Raw genomic sequence first — 25305 nt, forward strand, 5'->3', positions numbered from 1 at the left:
CAAAGTTACGGTAGCCTTAAGCTGTTAGCCTGGAAACGCTTCATGATTCGTTTTACAGCCCGAGAAAACTGTGTCCAGGGTCGTAGTCTGATAAGAACTCATTCCTACAAAGAGTTAAGACTTGCTTTGTCAGAGATACCTGTTAGGCAGTTGTGCAACATTTATCTAAGGAGTGGCTGAGGAGCAAGAAACATTCATGGCATTAAATTCATGTGATTAGACCTGAAATGTGACTTAACGCCACTGAGCAGGTTCATCAAACTTCAGCTGATGGACTGTGAGGATTCTTGATTTCATATGCAAATGAGATTTATGGAAAAGCAGAGTAAATGGCAGCGGTTACATTGGAGGAAGCAATGGCACAGATGCATTACCCATTTTGTACAGTAGGTGGCAGCACACAGTCGGGAAACTTTTCTGCAAGGCGAGGATGACAGCTGAAATGTCGAGTGTCATGCAGCCACAGGGAAACGAGTGGTCACAGCAGACGGTCGAAGAACAGATGGGTCAGAAGATGAGCTCAGAGAGTCTGACTCGCTCTGAGGTGTTTGGGCAGCTCAGGAGGGAGCTTTACGGGGAGGAGCGGTCAAGTCATTCCAATACACACTTATTCATCATACTGGGAGCATCTGTGAGTACAGCTCTTAAAACTGCTCTTTCATGCAGCATATGATGAAATGTCTCGTTTAATGTGGTCACTGGTCTTGTAGTAGCACCGTATTCTAAACACATCGCGGTGTCTGAAGTCACGGGCTGGTTTGAGGAAAAAAAAAACGTGCATAAAAATAATTCACATATTGTTGCAGTGTGGTGATCCGAATGAAAGCCAGGTGTGAGCGCATGCAGTTTGAAATGTGCTGCATCTACTTTTTCCTTTGTTGAGCAACAATAGAAGCTGATGATTTAGCAGCGAAAACATTTTCACCGTTTTTGGCTTTGAGCCGGGAACAAAGTACCAGTTGCATGTTTATCGGTCATGAATGTTTTTTTAAAGTAACCTAATTCACACTTACAAGTCTGAGTTCTGCAGATCAGGTGTGTTGCTGGAAAATGTGACTTATTCAATTACTCTGCAGATTCTTTTGCACCACAGTGATTATTTCCAAAGTTTACTTAGTCTTTGGACTCTGAGTGTCCGTTCACTGTGAATAGATCTAAAGAAACGTTTTTTTTTTTTGTTTTTGTTTTTTTGAAATTTGTATGATTTAAACAGGGAGATCTTGCTAAAAAGAAGATCTATCCAACCTTATGGTGAGTAAAGAACTGCAGCACGCACACAGCAGCTACATTAATAACAGAGCTGTGCTTTAAAGTTGTTTGGTCACCTTGTGTAATGAAGAGTTTGACCTTTGGCCAAAGTTTTCTGCATTGCTACCTTTGAATTTTTCAGGTGGTTATTCAGAGACGGCCTTCTTCCAGACAACACGTTTTTTGTGGGTTTTGCTCGGTCCAGCTTGACTGTAGAGGACATCAAGGCAGCATGTCTGCCCCACATGAAGGTAATACCTTTAAGGGTGTTTGACTATTAAAGATAAGATTTTGTGTTTTCAGAAATCATTGTTCCACATCTTCCTCAGGTCAGTGATGAAGAAAGCGACTACCTATCAGCCTTCTTCAGTAAAAACTCCTACCTGAGTGGCAGGTATGATGACGGCAGCTCCTTCGACCAACTCAGCAAACATCTGTCATCTCTCCCTGGGGGCGCCAACGCTAATAGACTTTTCTACCTGGCTCTACCACCGACTGTCTACCATCATGTCAGCAAAAACATCAGAACCCACTGCATGAGCCTCAAGTTAGTACCTGACGAGTCCTTAAAATCAATATCTCACTTAGTGTTGATTGCATTTTCCTAATCCACTGTTTTTGTGGCAGAGGTTGGAACAGGGTAATTGTCGAGAAGCCCTTTGGTCGTGACCTCCAGAGTTCACAGGAACTGTCAACCCACCTGTCGTCCCTGTTTACAGAGAACCAGATCTACCGCATAGATCACTACCTGGGAAAAGAGATGGTCCAAAACCTCATGGTGCTCAGGTAACAAGCTCAGTACAGACTTTTTTGGGTGGACATTATCACAGGAATGAACTTTCAGGTTGTCATAGACAGTATTGCTGAATTTCAGAAGTATTCATTACTATTCAACTTTTCCATCCTCCTGTTTTGTTTTAGTAATATTTTACTCACTCATTTCCAGGTTTGGAAATCGCATTTTTGGACCCATATGGAACAGGAACAGTGTGGCCTGTGTGGTTCTCACCTTCAAGGAGCCTTTTGGCACTCAGGGCCGTGGAGGATACTTTGATGACTTTGGTATTATTCGGTGAGAGAGACTGCATTCAGATAAATGTAAGTTAAAAAAAAGCTAGTTTGTAAACTTTCCCTCATTGCTTTCTTTTCTTCTTAATATAGAGATGTCATGCAGAACCATCTTCTCCAGATGCTCTGTTTGGTTGCAATGGAGAAACCTCCTTCTACCAGTCCAGATGATGTGAGGGATGAGAAGGTAAAACCAGGGATTGGAAGAATTTGGGAATTGCTTTCCATAGCACGATTATCAAGTCTTCGCCATCCTTTATCCACCCCATTTTTTTCTCAAACTCTAGGTGAAGGTGTTGAAGTGTATACCTCCTGTTGAAGTATCAGATGTTGTGCTTGGCCAGTATGTCGGAGATCCTGAAGGGGAAGGTCAATCCAGACTGGGATACCTTGATGATCCCACGGTGCCCAAAGACTCCTGGACACCAACTTTTGCAACAGCAGTCCTGCATGTCCAGAATGAGAGATGGGATGGTGAGGCTTTAGTCCAGCTTTTTTGTTCCTCACCTGTCTCTCCTAGTCTACATTTTATCAAGCCTCCTTAAATTCTCCTTCTGCTTTTGCATCCATTATGTATGTCATCGCACCATGCACACCATGTACATCAGGAGTTCCTTTTATTCTGCGCTGTGGTAAAGCACTAAATGAGCGGAAAGCAGAAGTACGTCTGCAGTTCACTGACGTGCCGGGAGACATTTTTGGTGATTGCTGTCAGAGGAATGAGCTGGTGGTGCGGGTGCAGCCAGATGAAGCCATTTACTTAAAAATGATGACCAAGAGGCCTGGAGTTTACTTCAATCCAGAGGAGACTGAGCTGGATCTCACCTACAAGAGTCGATACAAGGTGCCTCAAGCTCATGTCAAAATATTAATTGTAATCCAGCTTTCAGAAGCAACTCTTACTCTTGCAGGAAACGTATTATGCTTTTCCTTACAGAATGTATATATTCTGTAAGGAAAAGACAATTTATTTATGAGCAATCCTTGTGAGCCACAACCTTAGGCTTAGACTGCTTCAGTTTTTTGGGGGGGTTGTTCTACCTTGAAATGATGTCAGTATGTGTGGAAATCCTTAATCCAGTCATCTCAGACAAATTGCTCCAGATGTTAGTACAGCAGTGACACCCACCTGTTCTTCAAAGACTCTCTTGGCAATAGATGGAGTTGGAAAAAAGCACAATAAATCACTTTTAAAATAATATTATATTTAATACATTTTGAGACTTTTATGGTGGATGTCCCATTGTTACTTATCCTTGATACTGTAGGCCAGTAAACTTGAACTTAGTATGCATGTAGGAGTTTAACAGCTGCTGTCTATCTGCAGGATGTGAAGCTCCCAGATGCTTATGAAAGACTCATACTGGATGTCTTCTGTGGAAATCAAATGCATTTTGTTCGCAGGTAGGTGCCATCATTGAAAACATGAGCACATCTGCACAGTTGTTGCCAAATATTTTATCAACACTTTTAGTTGGAGATGTGCACCGGCCACGTTTAAACAGCTCTTTTTAATTTTTTAGGCAGTGATTTTCAGTGTTCCCTCTTTTTATTTATTTTTTTGTTGAAATGTTTTCATCTTTCTGTCTCAGTGATGAGTTACGGGAGGCCTGGAGGATCTTCACCCCCCTCCTCCACCAAGTAGAGAAAGAGAAGCCACGCCCCATTCCCTACACATATGGAAGGTAAATACTGTTTTATCAGGCAGAATGAAATACGCATATCATACTTTAACAGTGACAGTTCTTCTTTCCATCTTATCTGTTATGTCCACAGTCGTGGTCCAAGAGAAGCAGACGATCTCCTGAAGAGAGTGGGATTTCGCTATGAGGGAACATACAAGTGGGTGCAACCCCACACCGCTTAATTCTTTCTGTCTCACAATCAAGTACTTGAGAAAAGATTGTAAACAAACAATCAAGTTTACTGCAGTCACTGCTGCACTTGATTGATTTCTGCATGCACAGAAGAAAGCACTGCTTTTCATGACCAATTATGACAGCAGAGATTAAAACAAGCTGTAACAGTCTGATTTTGATGTAAATCTGGTATTTCTAAATAAATCATCATTCACTCTTTTACTTGCAATTTTTTTTAAAAGCATTGCAAATATCTGTATTCCTACGACCTTTGGACATTGTGGACATGGAAAATCTACAACCTTTATGGTATCTTATAGATACTAGTATAGGATAATTATTTACTGGCTGTGCCATTTAACTCTTAAGAATTCAAGATTGTTCACTGTATTGTAAGGCCTTTGTTTACAACTGTCACTAATGCCCAATGGGAGTCATAAACAGACCCATGTATACCAGAAGGACCTGCTGGCCTGGTTCGTAACAACAGGAGCCTCTTTTAGTATCAGTCATGCAGGAAACACATTTAAATGTCTGGCGTCAGGTAAGAACAACTCTCAGGTATGTTCTAATCTAAACTAAGAACTCTCTTACTAACATGTTAATCTCTTACAATGCATAAACATGTTTTCAAATGGCTTTATATTTTTCTATTTCTATCAGCAGTTTTCACCAGATTTATTCTGGTTCTTGTACTTTGTCTCTGCTAGGTTCAAGGCCTAACTGGAACTGCATGCACACAGTTTCTTTAACATCAGTAATAGACCATTAAGTGATCCTGCCAGTACTTTGAAGTGCAGCAAGAACAAACATCTTTTTAAACAACTATTTGTAGTTTCTTGTGACAACCTATTGAAGTAATGATTTTAATGGGCCATATATGTTTGTAAATTGTCATGCATTTCATAGATTTGTGTGAAGCTAGAAAATTGTTCACTGATAATGTAGAACCAGTAATCATTCACCTTTTATTCAGCTGGATATACAATCTGCACTGCTGCTGAACAATCAAGCAATAAAAAGTCAAGCAATAAAAAGTCATTGCACAAAGATTTTGTCTTTCAAGTTCTGTTTGCATTTCCCATGACTCTATTCTCTGAAAACTTGTGCACATAAATAAAATTCAGACCACAAGCTGCTCACTTGCCGCATACTGTATAAATTAATGTAGTTTACTGAGAAAAAAAGCCCCCAAAATTAGCAAGCGGTAGTCAACTAACACACACATGCACATTTAAGAATAAATAGTCTTCATCATTATTACAATGAAGATAATCCATAGAAGTACCTGAAATAAAAGGAACTTTTTGGCAATCACAGAAAGCAAGTCTGGCTTTTTAATTTTTTAATAAATTCACAAATCAGTCCCACGATGCAAACACTCCATTCTTCAGACTATTTGTATGTGATGCATCTACTTTTATTCTTGTCACTCTCCTGGCTGCAGTTCTGCATGGCTGCTCCGTCCTCAATGCCCCTGGCGTACAGACGTACCAGCTGACCGTGGATCCTGACAGAAGTGAACAAATCTAATTATATATCTTATGTTTCATAACGTATTGTGGGATCTTTACCCTACAATACAAAGGGCTATGAGGCAACTGTTGTAATTTAGCACTGTATAAATAAAATTGAATTGTAGAACAACATGTTGGGTGGTGCTCTTACCTGCAGAAGATCTCAGTGAAAGGCAGAATCTCTCCATCACAGTTCCACACGGACACAGCTGGAGTCTTTTTGCAGCACAGACCACACAGGATGGGAGCCACTGTTTTGTGCTCGTTCATCGTCTCTCGCTCCACCACACTCTGTGCCAATTGCTGCTGAGATCCATTTCTGCTTACAGTGTCCACGTATTCTCGCTCTTCGCCACCTATTGCGCGATTCAGCTCTCCGATTCCTTCGTGCACCTCTTCTTCTCTGCCATCTGGGAGAGAGAAACGGACGGCCTTCACTCGATGGACCTCCACAAACGGCAGGTCAAACTAGGAGAAGCAGGAACGATTGGGTCAAGCAGTTTCTAAAGTTTCTCAGTCCATTTGTTTTCAGCTGAATGTGATATACCTGGTCCTGTGTGCTTGTGTGTCTGTAGAGGAACTTGAGGAAGCTCAGTGGGTGAGTGTCCCATACTAGGATGAGATCCCCTGTTCCGTCTGCCAGATGAGCAGACGGAGAGAGACCTAATGGGCTCCTGGCACATGAGCTGGACATACAAGTGATCGATACACACCTGAACCTGCCCTCCACACTCACCCATTCACCTAAAGAGAGACGAAGAGATTGGAGAAGCTACAATTAGAACGATTTTAGCAGATGTTGATTTCTAAAAGAAAATAATATTTGGCCAATGTGCCCCAGGGGTTATAAGGCAATTTTTAATAGAGTAAGGAAATGGGGAAAAAAAACATTTGTGTGATTTTACTTATTTCAATATGTGTTGTGGACAACAACAGGAAGGCAAGAAAAAGTCAAACCACCAGTCGTGACAACCAAGGTATAGAGAAGGGCACGTCTGAACAAACAAAAAGTTGCATCTTGAAGCAGATGGGCTGCAGCAGAAGACCACACTGGGTGCGACTGCTGTCAGCTAAAAACAGGAAATTGAGGCTATAATTTTCACAGGCTCACCGAAATTGGACCACAGAACACTGAAAAAAAATCTTTTGTGGTTCACTTTTGTTCCAGTTTTGATTGTTGGTAGAGTCAGAATTTGGCATAAACAACATAAAAACATGATTCATCCTGCCTTGCATCAACACTTAAGGGTGGTGGTGTCAGTCAGTGTCACAGGGTACCCATCTTTGGATGGCTTCTTCTCTCATCATCCCAAACTGGTTTCTTGAACATGACAGTGAGTTCACTGCACTTAAACAGCATCCACAGTCAAGCTCAAACCAACAGTCCACATTTGAGATGTGCACCAATCTGCAGCAGCTGTCTGATGTTATCTTGTTATCATGTACCAGAATTTACGAGTATTTGTATCGTTACCTTCAGAGTCATTGCTGTACTGGCTGAAGTGGGAGCTGTACAGGGAGCCTGAATCAGAAGTGTGTGGGAATAGTCGCTCTGTACTTCTGGAGCACACATTGCACCTAAAAAGAACAAAGAGTTTCACTCTCCTTCAAGTCTGTGAACTAACAAGCTCCCTGACCTTAGCAACAGCATTCATAAGAGCATTATAATCCATTCGCTGACAGCCAGAGACACCTGCTCCAAACAAAAACTAAGGTACTAACAAGAGGCTTGGTCTCAACTTTCAACTAGATCAAGTTTCTCTTGCTATGTCTCTTCTACCCTCCTCAAGGAACGAGCAACCAACACCCGAGTCCCTGCTACAGGGGGTAGCAGTTACAGTATCTCAAAGTGAATTTGACCCATTTCACTAGTCCTTGAATAATAATGATGCTCCTCACAAGGGCACCTTCTCGCTTTCAAATTAAAAGATTAAAAATTATCTTCCTTTTTAAAACCCCCACCAGAGTAACAAAAAAAGTTAAAGGCTTTCATATTTTCTTCAAGGTCACGTTTTGGCCTGACTTGCAAGTGAAAGTTGCAGTTACATTAACAATGGGAGGAAGAGCACAGTCTCTTTTTATCTCTTTCTAGTAGGCGTTTTACCCTGAGAGGCAGCGCGTTTTATCCTTAGGGCTGGAGAGCAGTGGGTCTGCTGGTAGATACTGAACTATGCCTGCATAGCTTCTGTTGCTCAGGTACACAACTGTACCTATACAGAAGAAAAAAAATTAAGGTTGGGTAAAAATACAGAACACCAGATACTGTATATGTGCAAGATTTTAAAATAGAACAACAGTGGTTTTACTATAGCAAATGCTGAAAAGGGAAGCACAGATGCCACTAGAGACTTTCAATTTGGTCATCTTGATAACAGTTACAGTTTCAGGGTGAATTTTTAACTTTGAGATAAAAATAAATATAGAGAATCTGACAGAATGTTCTTCAGCAGACTGTCATTTGCTTTGTTTTAAAAGAATCATCGGTCTGGACCTGAATAGTCGTATCTGAGAGGTCCCATCCAGCGGTGTTTTTCACTCTCAGCCAGTACGTCTCCATAGAAGCCATAGCCCACCAGAGATACCGAGTAGCGTACCAGGGTGGAAGCATGGTGAACTGAACACACGTCTAATGGCTGAGAGTCTCCTGCAAGGCATTGAGGGCATCAAGGGTATACAAACTTATTTATACAGTTCCAATTTTGAAAAAAAATATATATGATCAGGGTTACACTCCCTTTACATTCATGAGAAAAAGTTTTCACAAGACTGTGCGATTCTATGAAAACATCGATACACTGTTAACTGCTTCCATAGGAATTTTGAGGGGAAGTAGCATCCAGGTACTGCTAATCAAATGCACTTGATTATTGATTATCATAAGTGTGAGCACCTCGATAAAAGCAGAAGATTTTGCAGTGTGCAGATCTGGAGCATTCAGGTGTTTGCTAACACAATGCCAAGGAGGAAGGGCACCAGCAATGACCTCAAAACCATCAATCTGGAAAAGTTTATAAGGGCATTTCTTAACATTACGGTGCTTTATTTTTCTTAAAAACCAAGCACAGCACCACAAACACCTAATACCGACTGTCACAGTCACGTAAGGTGGTGGAGGATTTGGGTTCGTTTTTTTAGAGTCAAATGTGAGGCCATCTGTTTGACAGCTAATGCTTGTCCCAAATGGGGTCATCCAACAGGACAATGACCCCAAGCACAAAATCTACGACAGAATAACTTAAAAAGAAAAGAATCGAGATGTTGCAATGACCCAGTAAAAGTCCAGATCAGACAGGGCCTTAAGAGACCTGTGCATGAACAAAAATATCCAAACCTCAATGAACTGAAGCAAAATTGTAAAGAAGAGTGGTAATACGAATATAATTATTTCAAGTTTTTGCTACCGAATATAGTTCTTTGAGACATGGGGTGTACTTAGTTTCCACGCAGCTGCAGAGAGTCTTGTGAAAACGTTCTTTTTCACATGACCGTATGCAATATTTCCTCACCAATAATGATGTGCAAAGCTGAAGAAACAGGATCAATAACCCCCACTGTGGCATAACACACACAGTCTGTGGAACCTAAAATAGATAACACATATCAGGAAGTGAGAGTGACACCTTTAAATCTGAAGCCATCAGTTTATAATTGCTTGTGAACAACAACCTGCAGGGATGATGCCAATATGAAGTGGGCATGGCTGCAATGTGACAGCGGGATCAGTCTCACAAAGACCTGCCTCTTGTTGTGTCCGCCCAATCAAACCATGAAGTACTTCACTGAACATGCCATCGCCACCCACACAGACTACACTGCAATAAACAAACATAATCGTTTCTATTATGAAAGCACCTCACAGTGCTCTTTCACAACAGTATTTATACCGCTGCGCTGATAGCACTTACCCATCAAAGCCTGTCAGATCTTTCTTCAAGAGGTGGTCTCTGGCCTGGTTAGCCCGTTCAGTCACTGAAAAAGTTTATATAATGATTACATGTAAACTGTAAGGCTGTGTGTCAGAGTTAAACTTTAAACATCAACTGTGCGATCAGTTTACCTATAACATGAGAGCTGATCCCAGCCAGCTCAAACAGAGGGGCAACAAGTGAATGGTAGATCTCTCTTCCTTTCTTTTTTCCTCCAAATGGGTTGATGAACACCAACAGTCTATGTGGACGCAAAGGACCTGAAAGATGCATGTTGAATATCACAGATGGGAGCTCAAAACGTCAGATATGCAACAGATTTTTTTTTGTTAAAGTAAAATAATAGTCTATTTAGGAGAAATACAAGGTTAAATATCAGCTGTGTTTCTAGTCCAATTATCCACCCCTACTGTGAGTTTTGAGGGCAGTCCTTAGGTGATTTGTCCACTGGTCTCTGAGGACCCGACTGGGGCAGCTGAACTGGGTCCGGCCCAGGTTCCACAACAACCCATAAGTGCTTCTACTCCTGCTACGCTTGATGTAGAAAACTGAAGGCAGATGACAGATACAAGAAATGGAAACCATGATGTAAAACCATAGTATCAACTGTTGGAAGTGGTGGTGGTGGTGGTGATGATGATGATAGTAGGGGGGGCTACAGGCACACATTGCACAAAATTGTAAAGTAAGCTGTGAACTTGGGTGTATAGTTTTCGAACTACACCGTCATCTAAAACCCACCTGTGAAATCTTTGTCTGTGTCTTCAACTGACTTCTGGGGCAAGATCTCCACCCGACCGTTCTCCACTCCAACCACCTCTGCCACAGGTACTGAAACTTCAATCGCGCAAACGCACAATGTGAAAAAATTGATTAAACATGTTTCTTTGTGTCGCTGCAACTGAGTGAACTTTTTAACTCTACAAAAGGATTGTTTCTCATTTTTCACTTGTCATAGAAATTAATGCATGATACAGCTGGTTCCTTGCCAGGTCTCAGGCCCAAACAATACAATAATGCTAGCTGAAATTCCATGCTGCTTCAGTTTCATCATGGTGCCCCTATTCGTTTATGCTGCTGCTTTATTAAGATGCGGTGGCTCACGAGGACGCTTGAATAGAGCTGAGCTATTGTTTATGTGATACCTTTAAAAACATAAGATGGAGAAGGTTTATTGTGTCTGCTGACTGACTGGCACACCTAAAAGGATCAAATTCTACATAATTTACTATGGCAGTGTATCATAAATCACAATGTGTTAGTGGTTTTAACTGGACAGTATTAAAATATTTTTTCACCTATATTTGTGGATGAGACAGAAAAAAAACCCCACTTTTTAAAAAAAAAATGCAAACTAGAATTTAAGCTCAGTGTTGGCTTATAATATTATGCCAGGAGGTGGGTGTGTTTGTGGCTGTGTTTTTAGTAAACTACCTTTGTAGGTCATGTGTCATGTTTGTGCTGCTCAACTCGTTCTTCACGTTTTCTGCATGCACTTAGATTCAATTGATGTGCCCCTTCTTGTGTTCAAACTTAACGCCTAGTTTGTAATTGGTGTTTGTGGTGTAGGCCACTGTCTTTTTTTGTCAGTTCAGTTCAGTTTATGTCAGTACAGTGCAGACGAAGCAGACTTTCTCTTTTAAATGTGGTGTTGCAAAGTGGTCCATGTGTGCACATTTATATTTGGCTCTTTAAATGTTAAGTAAAACAGGGGAGAAGTGCATTGTGAAACTTTCTGAGTGTTTGTGTCGCGCTCTCATTTAAACACAGTCTCTATAAAGCCCCATTAAACATCTAGGATACAGATGTGAGGGAGATACACGAGCACTTACCTGTTTTCTTGTCACCATTCTTTTTATCCGCCTCAGTCCATTTCAAATGCCAACCTGTGAGGACGGCCCGATATCTTTTATTTCCGATCCACAAACTTGACTCCAACCTCAGGTCAGTCTCCATCTGGAAAAGCGCTCTCAGTCACAGAGTCAGTCTTTCCCGTATGCCAAAACGCGTTCCTGATCACACTTTATGCCCATGGTGTTTGCATGCCTGAGAAGTGCAGACACCGGCGATCTGAACTCAGTTTCTGAATACAGGCTCAGAGTATTATTCCTTTAAAATGCTGAAGTCACCGCCCGATACACGGGCGTTATTCTGCAAATACCCATTTCCTATCTGCACCCTGCTCTTCTGATACCTGCTCGATTTGCATGTTGCGCTGCTGATTGGATGCCAGGTGTTTACCTGGAGCAATGTGGCCAAGTAGGCTAATCTGACGCGAATGTGTGCTTTCTCGCTGTTTGATTGACCTAAAAGCATTGCTTCGTTGACAGAATGGGGAATTTAAATGCATTTAAATACGTCATCTAAATATTTTGAGTGTGGAAGCCTCTGTAAATCATCAAATATTAAGACTAATAATACATGTTGTAGACTAATATAGGGCGACAAGTAGAAGATAGATGGTATTTAAAATTACAGTCTACCGTAATTTATTTTTTAACAAGGATGAGACTTTTAAATAACAGAATGAGACACACTATAAATCTGACATATGCAGCAAGGAGGACAACAAAGTAAAATAAATAACTATCTAACTAAACTATCGTTTACTGCAAAAAAGATTTTGCAAAAAAGATTTTGCAGTAAACGATAGGATATAAAAGGCAGTTTATCCGAAGGTTGAGAGTATTAATTGATTAGTGCTGAAGCAACATTGTTATATTTTAGCAGGCTTTTTTTGGTTTTGTTTTGTTTGTTTTTGTTTTGTGGGATTGCTCTTACATTTTTTTTAAATCTCTAATATAAACTTTTTCAACAACAGTTTGTTTAATCCAGTGTCTATTAAAAAATCCTCTTTTGTGTTTGGAAGTGTTTGAAAATGTGTTGCATTTGTATCATATTATTTAAAAATCTTCATCTAAACAGAGAATGTTGTCTAGTAAAATGTGTGCATCAGTTCCGTGTTAATTTACAAAAATGTATAACCTCAAATTACCTATAGTTGTCTGTCTGTTAGCCACCGTCGGGCCACAGCAAGGGTTTATGGCCACTTTTTTTTTCAAAATAAATCCGATTAATACAATAGGTACAACTTTTATTCTGAAATCCCGGCAGAGCGGACGTGTATGACGTTATTGTGGCACGCTCCTTCCTCTTGCTTTCCTTGCTAGCACGTCCATTTAGTTAGCTAGCGAAACAGGCTCTTTAACCCCGTAGGGGAACTGTTATGAATCATTTGACCAGTGTAGTATAATAGATTTTTTTGATTTTCATAATCTTGTTAGTAATTGATATTGGAAAATGAACATACGAAACGCACGGGTAAGTATAGAGAAATTCACTCGAGAGCCACGCTGTTTCTGCACAGAGCTAAGCTAACGTTACAGGCTGCAGTTTAGCTGAGCAGATATCGCCGGTCAGCTGTGTGACCCTTTTTATGTGTTTCTTTCAGCCGGAGGACCTAATGAACATGCAGCACTGTAACCTGCTGTGTCTTCCAGAAAATTATCAGATGAAATACTACTTCTATCACGGCTTGTCATGGCCACAGGTAACGAGCAGTGCTGATTCCAGTTTCCCTGTCTCTGCTAATGGCACTGCTCCTATCATACATACCATTACAATGTGTACGGTTATGTCTCTAATTGTTCTTCCGTTTAAATCGTTCCAGCTCTCATATATAGCAGAGGATGAAAATGGGAAAATTGTGGGATATGTGCTCGCAAAGATGTAAGTATTAGCGAGCATATTTGTATCCTGCTGTCACTTTTAAGAAAACGCATTGATTCTTATGACTTTTGCAAACTCTTTATAGGGAGGAGGACCCAGATGATGTACCTCATGGACACATAACATCCCTGGTGAGTCGGAGCACCTGCGACACCTCAGACAACTCCTTTGCCTCTTTTTCTTCATATTCTGTTGGGTGCTCCTTTAGGGGGTTCACCACAGCGGATCTGCCTCCAATCTCATCATGTCGCTAGCATTTCCTCTGTCATTCTTCATGGTTTTCATCACTTCTTACTGTCTGGCACCTCCATAATATATCCACTATTATTCTATTGCACATTTGCAAACTAGCTCACCTTTGCCTCTTTATCTCCAAACTGCTCATCCTGAGCTGTCTCTCTGATGTACTAATTTCTGATCGCATCCTTCTTGGTTACTCCAAGTTCAAATCTTAACATCTTTAGCTCTTAAACCACCAGCTTCACCTAAAACACTCTGTCTTCTAGGCAGTAAAGCGGTCCCACCGACGTCTGGGACTGGCTCAGAAGCTGATGGATCAAGCCAGTCGGGCCATGATAGAAAACTTCAATGCTAAATATGTCTCACTTCATGTTCGCAAGAGGTACTGCGGACTCTTGGCTTGTTGCAAACTAGGGTTTATCTCTTTGTGTACATAAATGATTGTATGAATTCCTATATACAAAATGTGTTCTGACTCCAATTGTATCTGTAAGTGCTCCTGTTTTCAAGAAATGTTTTCTCCCCACTGCAGCAACCGAGCTGCCCTGCACCTGTACTCAAACACACTTAAATTCCAGTAAGTATTTCTGTTTCTCTAGCAACATTACTGTTAAGTTTTTTAAATGTAATTCATGTACTACTACAACTTTTATTTTATTTACATCAGCTGGGTTATAATAGTTTAATTATACTGGTAGTCGATATAATTTGACCTGTGTTTAGTATAATTAATCAGATAACTGTATCACAAATGTGATGGTTACTTATATTGGTAGATAATTATAAGATTGTTATTCCCAGGTACTACTGGGTTTTGTTTTGTTTTTTAAAGTCTCTAAAGGCTCAGTCTACTTTTTTCTTTCCCTCACCATGCTTTAAAAATAGTTTTAAGGGTCATTTTCTACATGATTGTTTCTTTGTGTATATAGATGAAAGAATGTTGGTTGGATTAGTGATAGTTTCAACTATAACTCTCATTTTTAAAATCCATTAAAATTCTGTTTGAAAATGTGCTGAACAGCTGAATGTTTTTGCACCAACTTTAACTGATCTACTATCTTGTCCCTTCACAGGATTAGTGAAGTAGAGCCCAAATACTACGCAGATGGGGAGGATGCCTACGCCATGAAAAGAGACCTGGCCCACATGGCTGATGAGGTACTTGATTTTTACATCTTTTTAAAAAAAAATATGAGCTACTTTAGTTTGATTGTCACTCACTCTGAATTGCCCCTTAATATGAGCATGTGACCAAAATCTGAATGCGTTACTTTTTTTTCTTTTCTTTTTTTTTGGGTCCCCTGGTCATCTCACAGCTGAGGAAACCCGGAGCACGCGTGCCGGGTCAAGAGGCACAATCTGGCCAAAGTCCATCGGGGTCCGGTGACCATGAGAGAGAAAGCGAGAGAGACAGCGGAGGAGAGAGCAAAGAGCTGAGCGAAGTCAGCGAGGCAACAGAAAGCACAGATGTTAAAGATTCCTCTTCTGATTCACAGTGACACTGCAGCTTTAGACATTTTTAAAATCATCCCTTGCATCCAGTTTTTATCTATTTGCCATTTCCCCTGACCTTACACACTGATTATCTCGGCACCAAAAATGCTCCAACATTTACGTCACTTTTTTATTTTTGGTAATTCTGGTTTTTTTTTTTTTTTCCTGCAGTGATGAGCAGAGACTTTGTTAATAGCATCAATCTACTCAGTTATCTAAATTAAATACAAATTAATTACTGGTCTGGTCATTTTTATTGGATTATTGTCATTGTAAAAGCTGTGTGAGGTTTAAGACCGCCTGTACTTTTCAATTGGTCTTTATTTGACAGAATAAATCTGTCAAATAATACTTCTTGTATTTCATTTTTGTCAAAAAAGGCATCAAATAATGAGCATCTCTGAACGAAAACCAGCAGAGTCGGATAAGTTATTCAACTGCCACCTTGGTATTGTGAGTGATGATCTGATTAAAAGTTAAAGACCCCAAAAAATAGGATAAAAACCTTGATGATGGAATAAACTGATAAAAAGAAAAATTCTTCCACGTTAATGATTTAACCCAACTCATTGTGTCTGCATTCTTCCTCCGTGGGCTACGTCCTTTTCTTTTTCCAAAAATGGTACTGTAGCTTCTAAGCTGAACTAATCCTCTGCAAAGAGTTTGTTTTTAATACATACGATTAAAGATGGAAAGGACATCATAGATATCTGTCCTCAGGTAACTGGTTGAACACATGACAAGGAGATAAACATGAATCACTTGTGAGCATGCCACCAGTTCACTATATGGTGTAGGTAGGTGTAAATACTAGAACAGCTGCCACAAGTCTTCAATCGGAAGGATTTTGATCTGTAAAAATGAGTGCTTGTAAGCACGGCCACTGTGGAAACATGTTCGATGCCATGTAGTAATGGAATGCTGAAGTTCATATTAAAGTGTCATCTACTCAGCCCATTTTTAAGCCTATTATTCATAAGTGGGGAAGTGCCTTTACTGTCAAATTTATACTTTAGTGACTCCTACTGGCGGAGAAAGACTACTGCATGGCTTTTCACAATACCTACAGCAAGAGTTCAATGCCAGGAATGTCATGGGTCTCTATAACAGGTCACAATGGGACATAGTTAAGTGTAACTAAATTCAGATGAGTTTACTTTTCCTGCAGTGAACTGAATAGTTGGGCCATGACTGTTTACAGTTGAGCTCAAAGATTTTGTTTACTTTTATGTAGGGTGTAGCAAGGTTCAAAGGTCATTCTCGGTTTAAACTGAAAGACACAGCTCCCTGCTGCATTGGGACTCAACAGAGACTCCCTTCAATCAAACTGTTCTTTCTCAAATGTCATCCAAAATGCGTAAGTTAAATACCAGTTGTTTTTTTTAATTGTTTGTGCAACACCGTCTGTTTGTCTGTTTGAGGAAGGAAACGAGTGAAAGAGAAGTACGTGACAGATAAGAACAAATTATGCCTAATGATCTTTGAAAGAGTTAGACTCTCTCTGACAAATTGCAAGAAGCTCAGCTTCACACCAGCAGGCTGTTTAACACCTCTCAGACAGAGAAGTCAACAATGTTGTTGTAAATCTTTCTGTGTTATGATTTCATAGCAACAGTGGTCTTTGTTTCTGTTTTTCTTTTCCCTCCTCATCTACATAACTGACTGTTTTGTTTTTTTAAAGTCAAGGTTGCTCCCGCTCACTCATATTGTAGCCATGACAGTGTATAAAAAAATATATATTTAAAAAAACATAATAATAATAATAATAATACTCAAAATAACGTTCTTTTTTCCCCCTCAACTGAAATCAGCTCAGTGCAGCTGATTTCACTCAGGAACCGGCAAGGAGAGCCCAATCAGTGAAAACAGCTGTTGTTTGACTGAACTGAAAACCTGCTGTGGGGTTCAAGAGGAGGCACGAAAGAGAGAGAGAGGAAGGACTATACTAGAAAAGGTTTTCACATGCACAGTCACACACTGATGGCTCAAACTGAATGTGTGAGTGAGAAGAAGTGGGGAGGGGAGGGAGGGTGAGGGTGAGAACAGCAGAAGTAAGTAAGTGTGTGTGTGAGAGAGAGAGTCAGTCAGAGATGACTTCCACTCCACCCACATCCATCCGTGTCCAAAGTGAGGGGGAGGTGAAGCAGTTACTGCGCTATTAACTGGCATCATTTAGTTCAGTTTAGTGTGGAGGAAAGACTAGTCAAGACTCCTGATCAGGTATGACTCTCTGCACGTATGACACTCTTATTGATTTTTATTTGTTTTCCTGTCTCACCAAATCAGCACTGGTAGTCAGTTTAACACTTAATGAACATGTTTTTGTATTAAAAAGGCGCATGCTGTTATGCAGTTAAGGTTTGCATTGCTTGATCGTTTTATGTTGTTGTTGGCTATAGACAAACCCCCCCCAGGGCGAGTGATGTTTCATAACTATAGACGCCTCTACTTGTTTGTGCTTGTTTAAAAAAACACTAAAATGGTAGAAAAGGTTACTTTAGTAAAACAGGAACTGAAAAGCTATAGTAGCAATAAGGTTAAGACTAGCCTTAATGAAATACTGCGGCAGGTTGTGAGGATAGGATGTGGTGATTCACCAGCTGATCGCATGGAGAAAGAATGAAGCGACTAATGGAAAAGGGTGACACAGGCTGCAAAAATTGAACTCCTTTTTGCAGGGAGTTTGGGCCATGCTGAAATACAGCAGTCATGTTAGCAGGTCATCTGTTGGGAGAGTGCACATTTCAGCTAAAGAGAGTGCTGATGAGTGATGTTTGGCTTTCAAAAAAAAGGGAAGTTGAGGGGGAGAAATGGAGAGAATGTGTGCGTATTGATTGTGTACAAAAGGGTATGATCCAGCAAGACAACACTCTGATCTTCCTCTTTTTGAATTGCAATAAATTTCCTTTAATGTACAGTATTTTGCAAAGTTCAGGATTATCGTGCGCTGAAGAAAAACCGCCGTGCTCCAGCCACACTCATCTTTCTTTTTTCTTGAGAATAGGCCTGGGTGTAAGTTTCACCCATAAATTATAGTTAAAAGCGTGTCAAGAAACTGAAACCTATCAGAAACGATCAGTTAAACCTCTATCAGTAAGACCTGGTAGTTTTCTTTGTCTGACTGTAAAGGGTAAAGCCAGTTCTCCGATAAACATGTCCTGTCGTGTTCATCCTGAACTGGAATATACCTGGGTATAGTCTTCTCAATCGGCCAAGACATGCTGTAAAGTGAAAGGCAGAAGGATTTAAACCTTTATTGGTGAAAGTTCTTTTTCCTTCTTTTTTTCTTCTTCTGTAAAACCACCTGTAGTGTTGAGCACAAACATCCCCGCACAGTTGTGCGCCTTGTGGTTCGTCCTATTTTTAGGGCAGCTTGAGATGCTGTTAGAGTTATTTTTGCACCTTGTGCAATTCTGCAGTCTGCCCGGTGCAAGCAAGCAACACATGCCAACCGGTTTTCTAGTTGCCTGCTGTTCAGGGAAACGCAGCAGAGTGTGACCACGTTGAAAAGATGTGCTACAGTAAGACGAACATGCTCATTTCAGCTCTACAAGTCTCTCAAGAGGAAGTGCGTAGGGTCTACTGGAGGAAGGGGAAGGGTGGAGGTGGTGGAGGGGACTTCAGTAGAAAGGGTGTAACAGTGGGTTTAACAGGTTTTCTCCACCAAAAGATACTGATCAGCTTGCATACTCCCCTCTTTAAGAAAGGGTTAACAGAACAGAGCTGATATTTCATGCTAGCTTATAAATGAAAGCAATCACTGCCTTTATACAGAATTCCACCCAGCTGGATCAACAATGAGTTCCCATGTCAAACTTCGGAAGGAGCGGGTCAGTGTGGTGGACTACGACATTCAAATCAAAGGTAAAAGGCATGTGGTGGTTTGTGCCACACTGAGAAACACAACCTCTTTATTTCACACCATCTTAACTCTGATCAGTGAAACCAGTTTCTAACCTACTTGTCACAGTAAGTGTGTCTTTTTCGGCCTTTCAGAGGTTCGCTGTCAGCTTGTAGACCAACTGAAAGTATTGGACTTGCAACTTGAGCAAAAGAACCAACAGCTGCAAGACCTGACAGACTACCTGCGTCGACGGGGTGAGATTGAAAGCGAGTATGCTCGTTCCCTGGAAAAACTAGCAGAAAGGTTCACATCAAGGATAAAGAGGTAATTGCACACTGCACATAACGTGCTAAACTACACAGCAGTTCATTTCAATCTTCAAAGTTTGTGTCCTTTTGTATTTTTTTTCTTGTTTATGCATGACCACGCTCAGGAAGGAGCCCAGTAGTAACTCTGTGTCCCAAGTATGGCTTACTCTGCTGTCCCAGACCCGCCAAGAAAGTAGGGACCATAATGGACTGAGTGAAAGCTGCAACAACTTTCTCACCCAACCTCTCACACATTGTGTGGAGTACACACAGCGCCTTGCAAAGAAGGTACTACTGCAAGCGCTCACCCACGAACACACTGCCATGCACTTCTGCAGTGCAAATGACATAATACTTGCTCTGTTATCGTTTTTCCATTCTCACTTTAACCACCAGTTCATGTTTTTCCAAATCTTGATATTTAAAGTATGACGTGGGTCACTGTGTCCTTGCTGTGTCGTGTCATCTCACTTCTCTGATATTTTGTCTGTGTTTTCCAGAGTAAAGATATCTGCATTCAGCTACAAGATGGGCTACTCAAGGTTACCACAGAGCTACAGGCGGTACGTGAGAAACCAACCACACAGAATGTTTTCCGTTTCTTAAGTACACAGAGGAAAGCATTGCTTTTTGTGCCTGTGTGCAGGCATGGCGAACATACTACCAGTACCACTCAGACTATGTCTGTGCAGAGGGGAAGCTGAGGGAAGCAGAGAAGCAAGAGGAAAAGCAGAAGCAGAGTGCAAATAAAAAACTGGAGAGGCTGATAGAAAAGGTAAATGCTTGGTGTCATGTGTGTGCATGCACGTATCATGTGACTCTTACTGACAATGTTTATGTGCTGTAGAGACAAATTAAAGTCCAAGAAATAAAGCTGAAGTGCAGCAAGGCCCGAAATGAGTACCTCCTAAACCTGGCTGCAGCCAATTCCTCCATGAATAAGTACTACCTGCAAGACATCTCTACTCTCATAGATGTGAGTACATCAGTCACCTTTTCCTTTCAACATACAAAAACCCTACATAGCACTCAAGGTCATGATCTCTCATGTCATTTGAACCCCAGCGCTCATTGTTTCCATTCCTTCTGTCATGATCTGAAAGCTCCCGAATGAATGAAGTGATTCTAAATTCAGTTTCCTCCTCCAGTGTGCAGATACAGGTTACCACACCACTTTGGGCAGGGTGATGCAGGCCTACTTGTCAAGACGGTGGAAGGCCCAGGATAACCTGAGCGCAGGCCTGCAGCAAATAGAGGAGACCGTGTCTAGACTGGACCAGAGCCGGGATAGAGACATCCTCCTGCAGGACAACTACAACACCTTCTCTATGCCCCTACGCTTCCCCTATCAGCCCCACGATGGGGACCAGGTGTGTATTTTGATTAAATTATGTAAAGGAACTTTATATATTAAGTGTGTGGAACAACTCTAGACTCCCTTACATTCTGTCGGTGCTGTGCTTTTTGGAAATCGAATTTCCCAGAGGAACCCACCCGAGGGATTAATAAAGTTCTATCTTATCTTATCTTATTTCAGGTTACTCAGGTCAGTGCGGAGTGTGAGATGATATGCGAACTGGAGACCAGATTCAAACAGATACAAACTCGACTGCAAGCCGTCACCCAGGAAACTGAGGAGGTAAAGAAAATCGCACCAACCAGGGCTGCTCGTTATCATATTTTGAATTTTAACGAGGCTGCAAATAGTCTATGAAAATTTCTTCTTGTTTCCTTATTCTAATTTTAGTTAAACTTATTAAAGCATCACAGCCTCAAGTACAGAAAGGAAGTAAAAGTGCTTAAAAGTGATGAAGATGCAAAAGCACTATAATAAAAGGCGAGAATGCCTTCCACCTCATTATTGACTATATTTAGCCCTTTTTTAATAGTTCTCATGATCTCAGTGTGTAAGACAAGTATAAATCTCAGCAGTTCTGCTGGCACTTGAAAGTGACATAATGTCTCAAATGTGGGTATCTACACAACACACCTGTCACCCTGCTGCTCTCACATAGGTTAATAAGAGCATGTCAGCAGCCCAGGCTTCTCTGCTGGAGGGCATCGGCGATGATCTGGAGCCTTCATCTCAGGAGGGCAGCACTGAAAATCTGACTGTAAAGCCCAGCGCCACTCGACGACGGGCCAACCTGCAGGAAATAGAATACCTCTACTTTACTGTGAGTCGGTAAAATTTGGGGGCAACAGCAATGATGTGCAGTTGGTGTGGTAACGATAAAAAAAATACTAATCTGATCGGTGTAATTTGTTTTACAGAAAGTAAAGGAGTACCTCGTTGGCAGCTCTCTTGTATCTAAACTGCAAGTTAAACATGATCTGCTTAAAGAAGCTGTAGAAAAAGGTATTGCTTCTGCATTTCTCACGTTACAATACCACAAGTTGTTGACTCTGTGTCACAAACAAAATACCAAACACAGAGTATTTCTCCTTTTTAAAACGGATTGCTCTTATCATATGTTACGTCCTTTTTCTTTTCTTCCCAGCTGAAGTATCAAATGACCATCAGCCTCGGTATGAATATAATTATTTTTAACAGTTGTCGCTGAGTCATCGTTTTTATTTATTCATGCTACCAGTCTTAACACTGTGCCTCCACGGTCCTGTGTGTCATTCTCCAGACACACTGGAAAGTCTATGCGTGTCAGAAAGAATCACTCGAGTGCCAATTTGATGCACAGCCAAAAACTTTTCAATGGAGACATGCTGTCCTTCATAACGGTAACACCGGTTTCCTCTTTCAGCTCTCTCGTTGTCATTTTAGTTTTTCCCTTTGACTCATGATGAGTCAGTGAAATTTATTGTTTATTTTTAATTCAGGCATCAGGACAACAGATTCCAATTGTTGTGGAAAGCTGCATTCGCTATATCAACCTCCATGGTGAGTCTTCATTGCTGAAGTAACATTAAACCATTAGATGTTATTGTAAAAAGACAACTGCAGACACACATACATCTAGCCTCTTGTGTTTAAAAGTGACTGAGGGAAACAGGCACTCATTTTAGACCACTGCGATAATCTGTCTGCCCATCAGGACTCCACCATGAAGGGATATTTAGAGTGCCGGGGTCTCAGTTGGAGGTCAATAACCTCAGGGACGCTTTTGAGCGAGGTAGGGGTGTGTGTATTTGTTAGATTAACTTCTATTCATAGCGCTCCTCTCCATGGAGCATTAATAATGTGGGGCAGTGTGCCATGGGCTTCCCCTGCAGGAGAGGACCCTTTGGCTGAGGGGAGTTATGACCTTGACTCGGTGGCTGGAGTGCTGAAGCTTTACTTCAGGGGTTTAGATAATCCACTCTTCCCCCTTGACAGCACCAATCTGCTCCTGGAGCATGCCCGTGAGTGTTCTTGTGCACCTGTGGATATAATTAGTGTGGCTAAGGATGCTCAGCAGCAACTTCTCTTTTATTTCATCACCTTTTTGTTTTCCAGAAATAAAGAATGAGGCAGAGCGAGCAGCTGAGCTGAAAGCTGTGATTTCTTCCTTCCCCGAGCCTGCTATCATCGTCATGAGATACCTCTTTGCATTCCTTTATCAGTGAGTGTCGTTACCTGTGACTTGAATATGGAAAACCTGAATTTTTGCCTTGTTTTTTCTCATTGCTGAATCATTCTGTGAGAATCATTAACATCCACTGTTAGTGCAGTTAAATAAGATTATATGAGGTAAAAACAACCAATAAAATTAACCAACTTTAATTTTTCTTTGTTTCTTTATTTACTCCTCTCTCTCTGCCTTCAGTGTGTCGGAGTATAGTGACGAGAACATGATGCAACCTTACAATCTGGCCGTGTGTTTTGGCCCGAGCCTGATAAGAGGGGCTCATGATGACGACGTCGTGACCCTGCAGCCTCAGATCAATGCCCTGGTGAAGGACATCATCATTGAGCAAGAAAGCATCTTCCCCACTCAGAGCGAAGTGCCGGGACCAGTTTATGAGAAATGCATGACACTAGAACTGGATGACGGGTACAGTGAAAAAGTGTAGTTCACATAACATGCGGGGGTTGGGGGGTGTATTGTGGAATGATTATATTATGCTCTTTACTTCACAGAGAGACCAATGTTGATGGAGATATAGAAACTGAGTACACCCCTAGCAAAGATGGTAAGTTTATGTGGCTATTTCAGTTCATCGCTTCATTAAAAATATATAATGATGTCTTTGAAGAATAACAAAGGATGTATACATTTGCTTTGCTGCAGATTTAGAAATGGGTTTTTTGGCTGACAACAGCACAAGTATGTCAATGTCTGGAGTAGCAGCACCCAGAAGGGGAGAACGCCCCAGAGCTAATAGCAGCGGGGCACTAGAACACAAATTAACAGCTGCACCAGGAGGAGGCAGCTTCGGTTCAGGTGGAAAGTGCACACTTCAGATTCCTGTTGGGCCGCAATGTAAGCCAAGGAGGATGCCCTCTCCTTGTTATGGGCAAGAGTAAGTAACCCAACAACAGCTGACTGACTGTGCTTGAGTAAAACATAATTATTCAGACTGATCTTTCTGCATACAGCTACCAGCGACGGTCATCTGAGGATATAGCCTCTCGAGTAGATAAGGTGTGTCTTGTTTTTCTTATAGCTCTCTGTTTATAACCTAATAAATGTCTTTAAAAAGAAAAATACCGCATCATTGTGCAATGAGCCAACTTTAAATGAAGCCATTATAAAGGGTTCTCACAGTAATCTGTGTCTGTAGCTGTAAGCGTTACAACATCAGAGGTTGCTAAAGGGGACAATGAGCCAAACTGTACTTGGAAATGTGCTGCTGCTAAAGAGCAAGTGGCTGGGCTGTCCTTCCTTTTTTTAAATTTTTTTTTATTTTTTTGAAAAAAATCCATTTTTGATAACCAAAAAGAAGAACTAAGTGTTAATGGTAGCAGGAAACCCACAGTCTGGGTTTCCTGCTTACGAAAATCTGAGTGGTGTTCAGTAAATTACTATGCAGAGTAATTAGTCATTGCCAAGAGCGGCGAGCAGAAACAGAAGTTCTGAAGTCGAAAAGTAGAGAAAACGGACACTTCCCCCTGTTTCCTCTCTCATCCGTACTTTTTTATTTTCACATTACAGGAAGTCTGTCGCCAGATGGACTCAGTCTTTAAGGAGCTTTTGATTCGACAAACCCATCAGGATCCCACCCCCACTGTGTCCTCCCCCTCAGTCCAGACTCCCCAGAAGAAAGGAAAGCAGGATGGGCGCAGGGGGAGAGGAACAGGGCTCTTCAAATCAGCAGATGCAGCGGACTGAGATGATCAGCAATGGCACAAGAAGACACACGGGGCGAGGGAGAGATGATACTAATGGAAGTTGAGGTGTAGCGTGAAGGCCTTTGACAGTAGCTTTCAGCACATCTATTTCTAGAAACCTGAGATCCTTGACTGAGAGTCCTTTCTCTGAGGTCTCCTTGACTCAGTCCTGTCTTACGTGTGATGTACAGCAGATTTCCACAGGCCTGCGGTACTATGTCAAAACTGTGAACTACTTGAAATGCACCAATGTGTTTGTAGGCATTTTTGATATTTGCACTTCTTCTCTTATTATATTAAACAGCTGCCCTGCCAGTCAATATTTGGCAATATTAGTCAATACAGGCATAAGTGCACACTCTTAATCAAATTTCTGTCAAAATGAGATGCTGGCACAAAGTCAAGAAAACTGTGAATGTTATAGTTGTAAACGTCAATTCCTACTTATCTCTTTATGATTTATCTGTATATTTGAACTACATGCTGATTAAATAATTTGTCTAGGCTTACTGCTTCATTAGATGTGTATGTAAAACATGACTATAACTTGCATTTCTTTTCTTCATCCTGGGGTTTTATACATAGAATAATATATTCGGGCTTAAGTAAAAGTAGTCGAGATGCTCCTTTCTCATGCAACATTGGCTAGATGCCTCTGGGGCCTCCTTCAGTAATTGAAGGCCAGACGAGATGTATTCTTTTCAGTGTTTTCTGGGTTTCTCCCAGGTGTCCCACCCTGTGGATGTTCCTGGGAAAACCTTCAGTGGAATATGCTTGGGACGCTATTCCAAACATCCAAAATCGCT

The 25305-nt window shown here is 41.1% G+C and overlaps 4 protein-coding genes across 6 annotated transcripts; 3 read left to right on the plus strand and 1 right to left on the minus strand.

The window, feature by feature from the left end:
• The first annotated feature begins 382 nt into the window (after positions 1–382).
• On the plus strand, positions 383–4394 carry LOC113013498 (glucose-6-phosphate 1-dehydrogenase). The gene is made up of 12 exons (XM_026154479.2): positions 383–631; positions 1214–1251; positions 1391–1499; positions 1578–1795; positions 1876–2034; positions 2195–2320; positions 2410–2503; positions 2604–2790; positions 2925–3160; positions 3644–3720; positions 3909–4001; positions 4093–4394. Exons 1-12 carry the CDS (start codon positions 431–433, stop codon positions 4181–4183), a joined length of 1629 nt encoding a protein of 542 aa, XP_026010264.1. The 5' UTR covers positions 383–430; the 3' UTR covers positions 4184–4394.
• Positions 4395–5129: 735 nt separating this feature from the next.
• Positions 5130–11840, minus strand: LOC113013497 (ceramide kinase). Its single transcript, XM_026154478.2, has 13 exons — positions 11451–11840; positions 10360–10455; positions 10029–10166; positions 9750–9878; positions 9598–9661; positions 9359–9504; positions 9199–9273; positions 8184–8336; positions 7797–7902; positions 7167–7270; positions 6240–6436; positions 5844–6160; positions 5130–5685 (listed from the first exon to the last, which is right to left on the minus strand). The coding sequence occupies exons 1-13, from the start codon at positions 11572–11574 to the stop codon at positions 5571–5573; spliced, it is 1764 nt and encodes a 587-aa protein (XP_026010263.1). The 5' UTR covers positions 11575–11840; the 3' UTR covers positions 5130–5570.
• Positions 11841–12724: 884 nt separating this feature from the next.
• Positions 12725–15619, plus strand: naa10 (N-alpha-acetyltransferase 10, NatA catalytic subuni). Of its 2 annotated transcripts, none has more exons than XM_026153703.2 (8): positions 12725–12939; positions 13070–13168; positions 13289–13347; positions 13433–13478; positions 13854–13969; positions 14120–14164; positions 14661–14745; positions 14904–15619. In XM_026153703.2, the coding sequence occupies exons 1-8, from the start codon at positions 12919–12921 to the stop codon at positions 15084–15086; spliced, it is 654 nt and encodes a 217-aa protein (XP_026009488.1). In that variant the 5' UTR covers positions 12725–12918; the 3' UTR covers positions 15087–15619. The 2 variants fall into 2 exon arrangements, with proteins under 2 accessions (XP_026009488.1, XP_080150422.1); XM_080294296.1 differs by having other exon boundaries at positions 12736–12939; positions 14661–14744; positions 14882–15619.
• A 683-nt stretch (positions 15620–16302) lies between these two features.
• LOC113013092 (rho GTPase-activating protein 4-like) lies at positions 16303–25004 on the plus strand. 2 transcript variants are annotated; one of them, XM_026153701.2, is made up of 23 exons: positions 16303–16438; positions 16893–17035; positions 18856–18945; positions 19078–19249; positions 19359–19521; positions 19734–19796; positions 19880–20008; positions 20081–20209; positions 20382–20603; positions 20771–20872; positions 21249–21410; positions 21508–21592; positions 21735–21762; positions 21870–21969; positions 22069–22129; positions 22284–22361; positions 22462–22590; positions 22685–22790; positions 22995–23222; positions 23309–23361; positions 23460–23691; positions 23768–23813; positions 24324–25004. In XM_026153701.2, exons 3-23 carry the CDS (start codon positions 18879–18881, stop codon positions 24498–24500), a joined length of 2532 nt encoding a protein of 843 aa, XP_026009486.1. In that variant the 5' UTR covers positions 16303–16438; positions 16893–17035; positions 18856–18878; the 3' UTR covers positions 24501–25004. The 2 variants fall into 2 exon arrangements, with proteins under 2 accessions (XP_026009486.1, XP_026009485.1); XM_026153700.2 differs by lacking the exons at positions 16303–16438; positions 16893–17035 and adding an exon at positions 17055–17301.
• The last annotated feature ends 301 nt before the right edge of the window (positions 25005–25305 follow it).

Source organism: Astatotilapia calliptera, chromosome 20 (assembly GCF_964374335.1).
Source record: "Astatotilapia calliptera chromosome 20, fAstCal68.1, whole genome shotgun sequence".
NCBI lineage: Eukaryota > Metazoa > Chordata > Actinopteri > Cichliformes > Cichlidae > Astatotilapia > Astatotilapia calliptera.

Bases quoted from the DNA above. Each gene is read 5' to 3' on its own strand.
- LOC113013498 (XM_026154479.2), top strand. From the start codon at position 431: ATGACAGCTGAAATGTCGAGTGTCATGCAGCCACAGGGAAACGAGTGG. The intron at 1,796-1,875 runs GTTAGTACCTGA...TTTTTGTGGCAG, and splicing joins ACCCACTGCATGAGCCTCAA to AGGTTGGAACAGGGTAATTG. The intron at 3,161-3,643 runs GTGCCTCAAGCT...GTCTATCTGCAG, and splicing joins CCTACAAGAGTCGATACAAG to GATGTGAAGCTCCCAGATGC.
- LOC113013497 (XM_026154478.2), bottom strand. From the start codon at position 11,574: ATGGAGACTGACCTGAGGTTGGAGTCAAGTTTGTGGATCGGAAATAAA. The intron at 9,274-9,358 runs GTTGTTGTTCAC...TATCTATTTTAG, and splicing joins TATTGGCATCATCCCTGCAG to GTTCCACAGACTGTGTGTGT. The intron at 8,337-9,198 runs GTGAGGAAATAT...AATGCCTTGCAG, and splicing joins AGCTTTGCACATCATTATTG to GAGACTCTCAGCCATTAGAC.
- naa10 (XM_080294296.1), top strand. From the start codon at position 12,919: ATGAACATACGAAACGCACGG. The intron at 13,479-13,853 runs GTGAGTCGGAGC...TCTGTCTTCTAG, and splicing joins ATGGACACATAACATCCCTG to GCAGTAAAGCGGTCCCACCG. The intron at 14,165-14,660 runs GTAAGTATTTCT...GTCCCTTCACAG, and splicing joins TCAAACACACTTAAATTCCA to GATTAGTGAAGTAGAGCCCA.
- LOC113013092 (XM_026153701.2), top strand. From the start codon at position 18,879: ATGAGTTCCCATGTCAAACTTCGGAAGGAGCGGGTCAGTGTGGTGGAC. The intron at 19,797-19,879 runs GTACGTGAGAAA...GCCTGTGTGCAG, and splicing joins TTACCACAGAGCTACAGGCG to GCATGGCGAACATACTACCA. The intron at 21,593-21,734 runs GTATTGCTTCTG...TTTTCTTCCCAG, and splicing joins TAAAGAAGCTGTAGAAAAAG to CTGAAGTATCAAATGACCAT.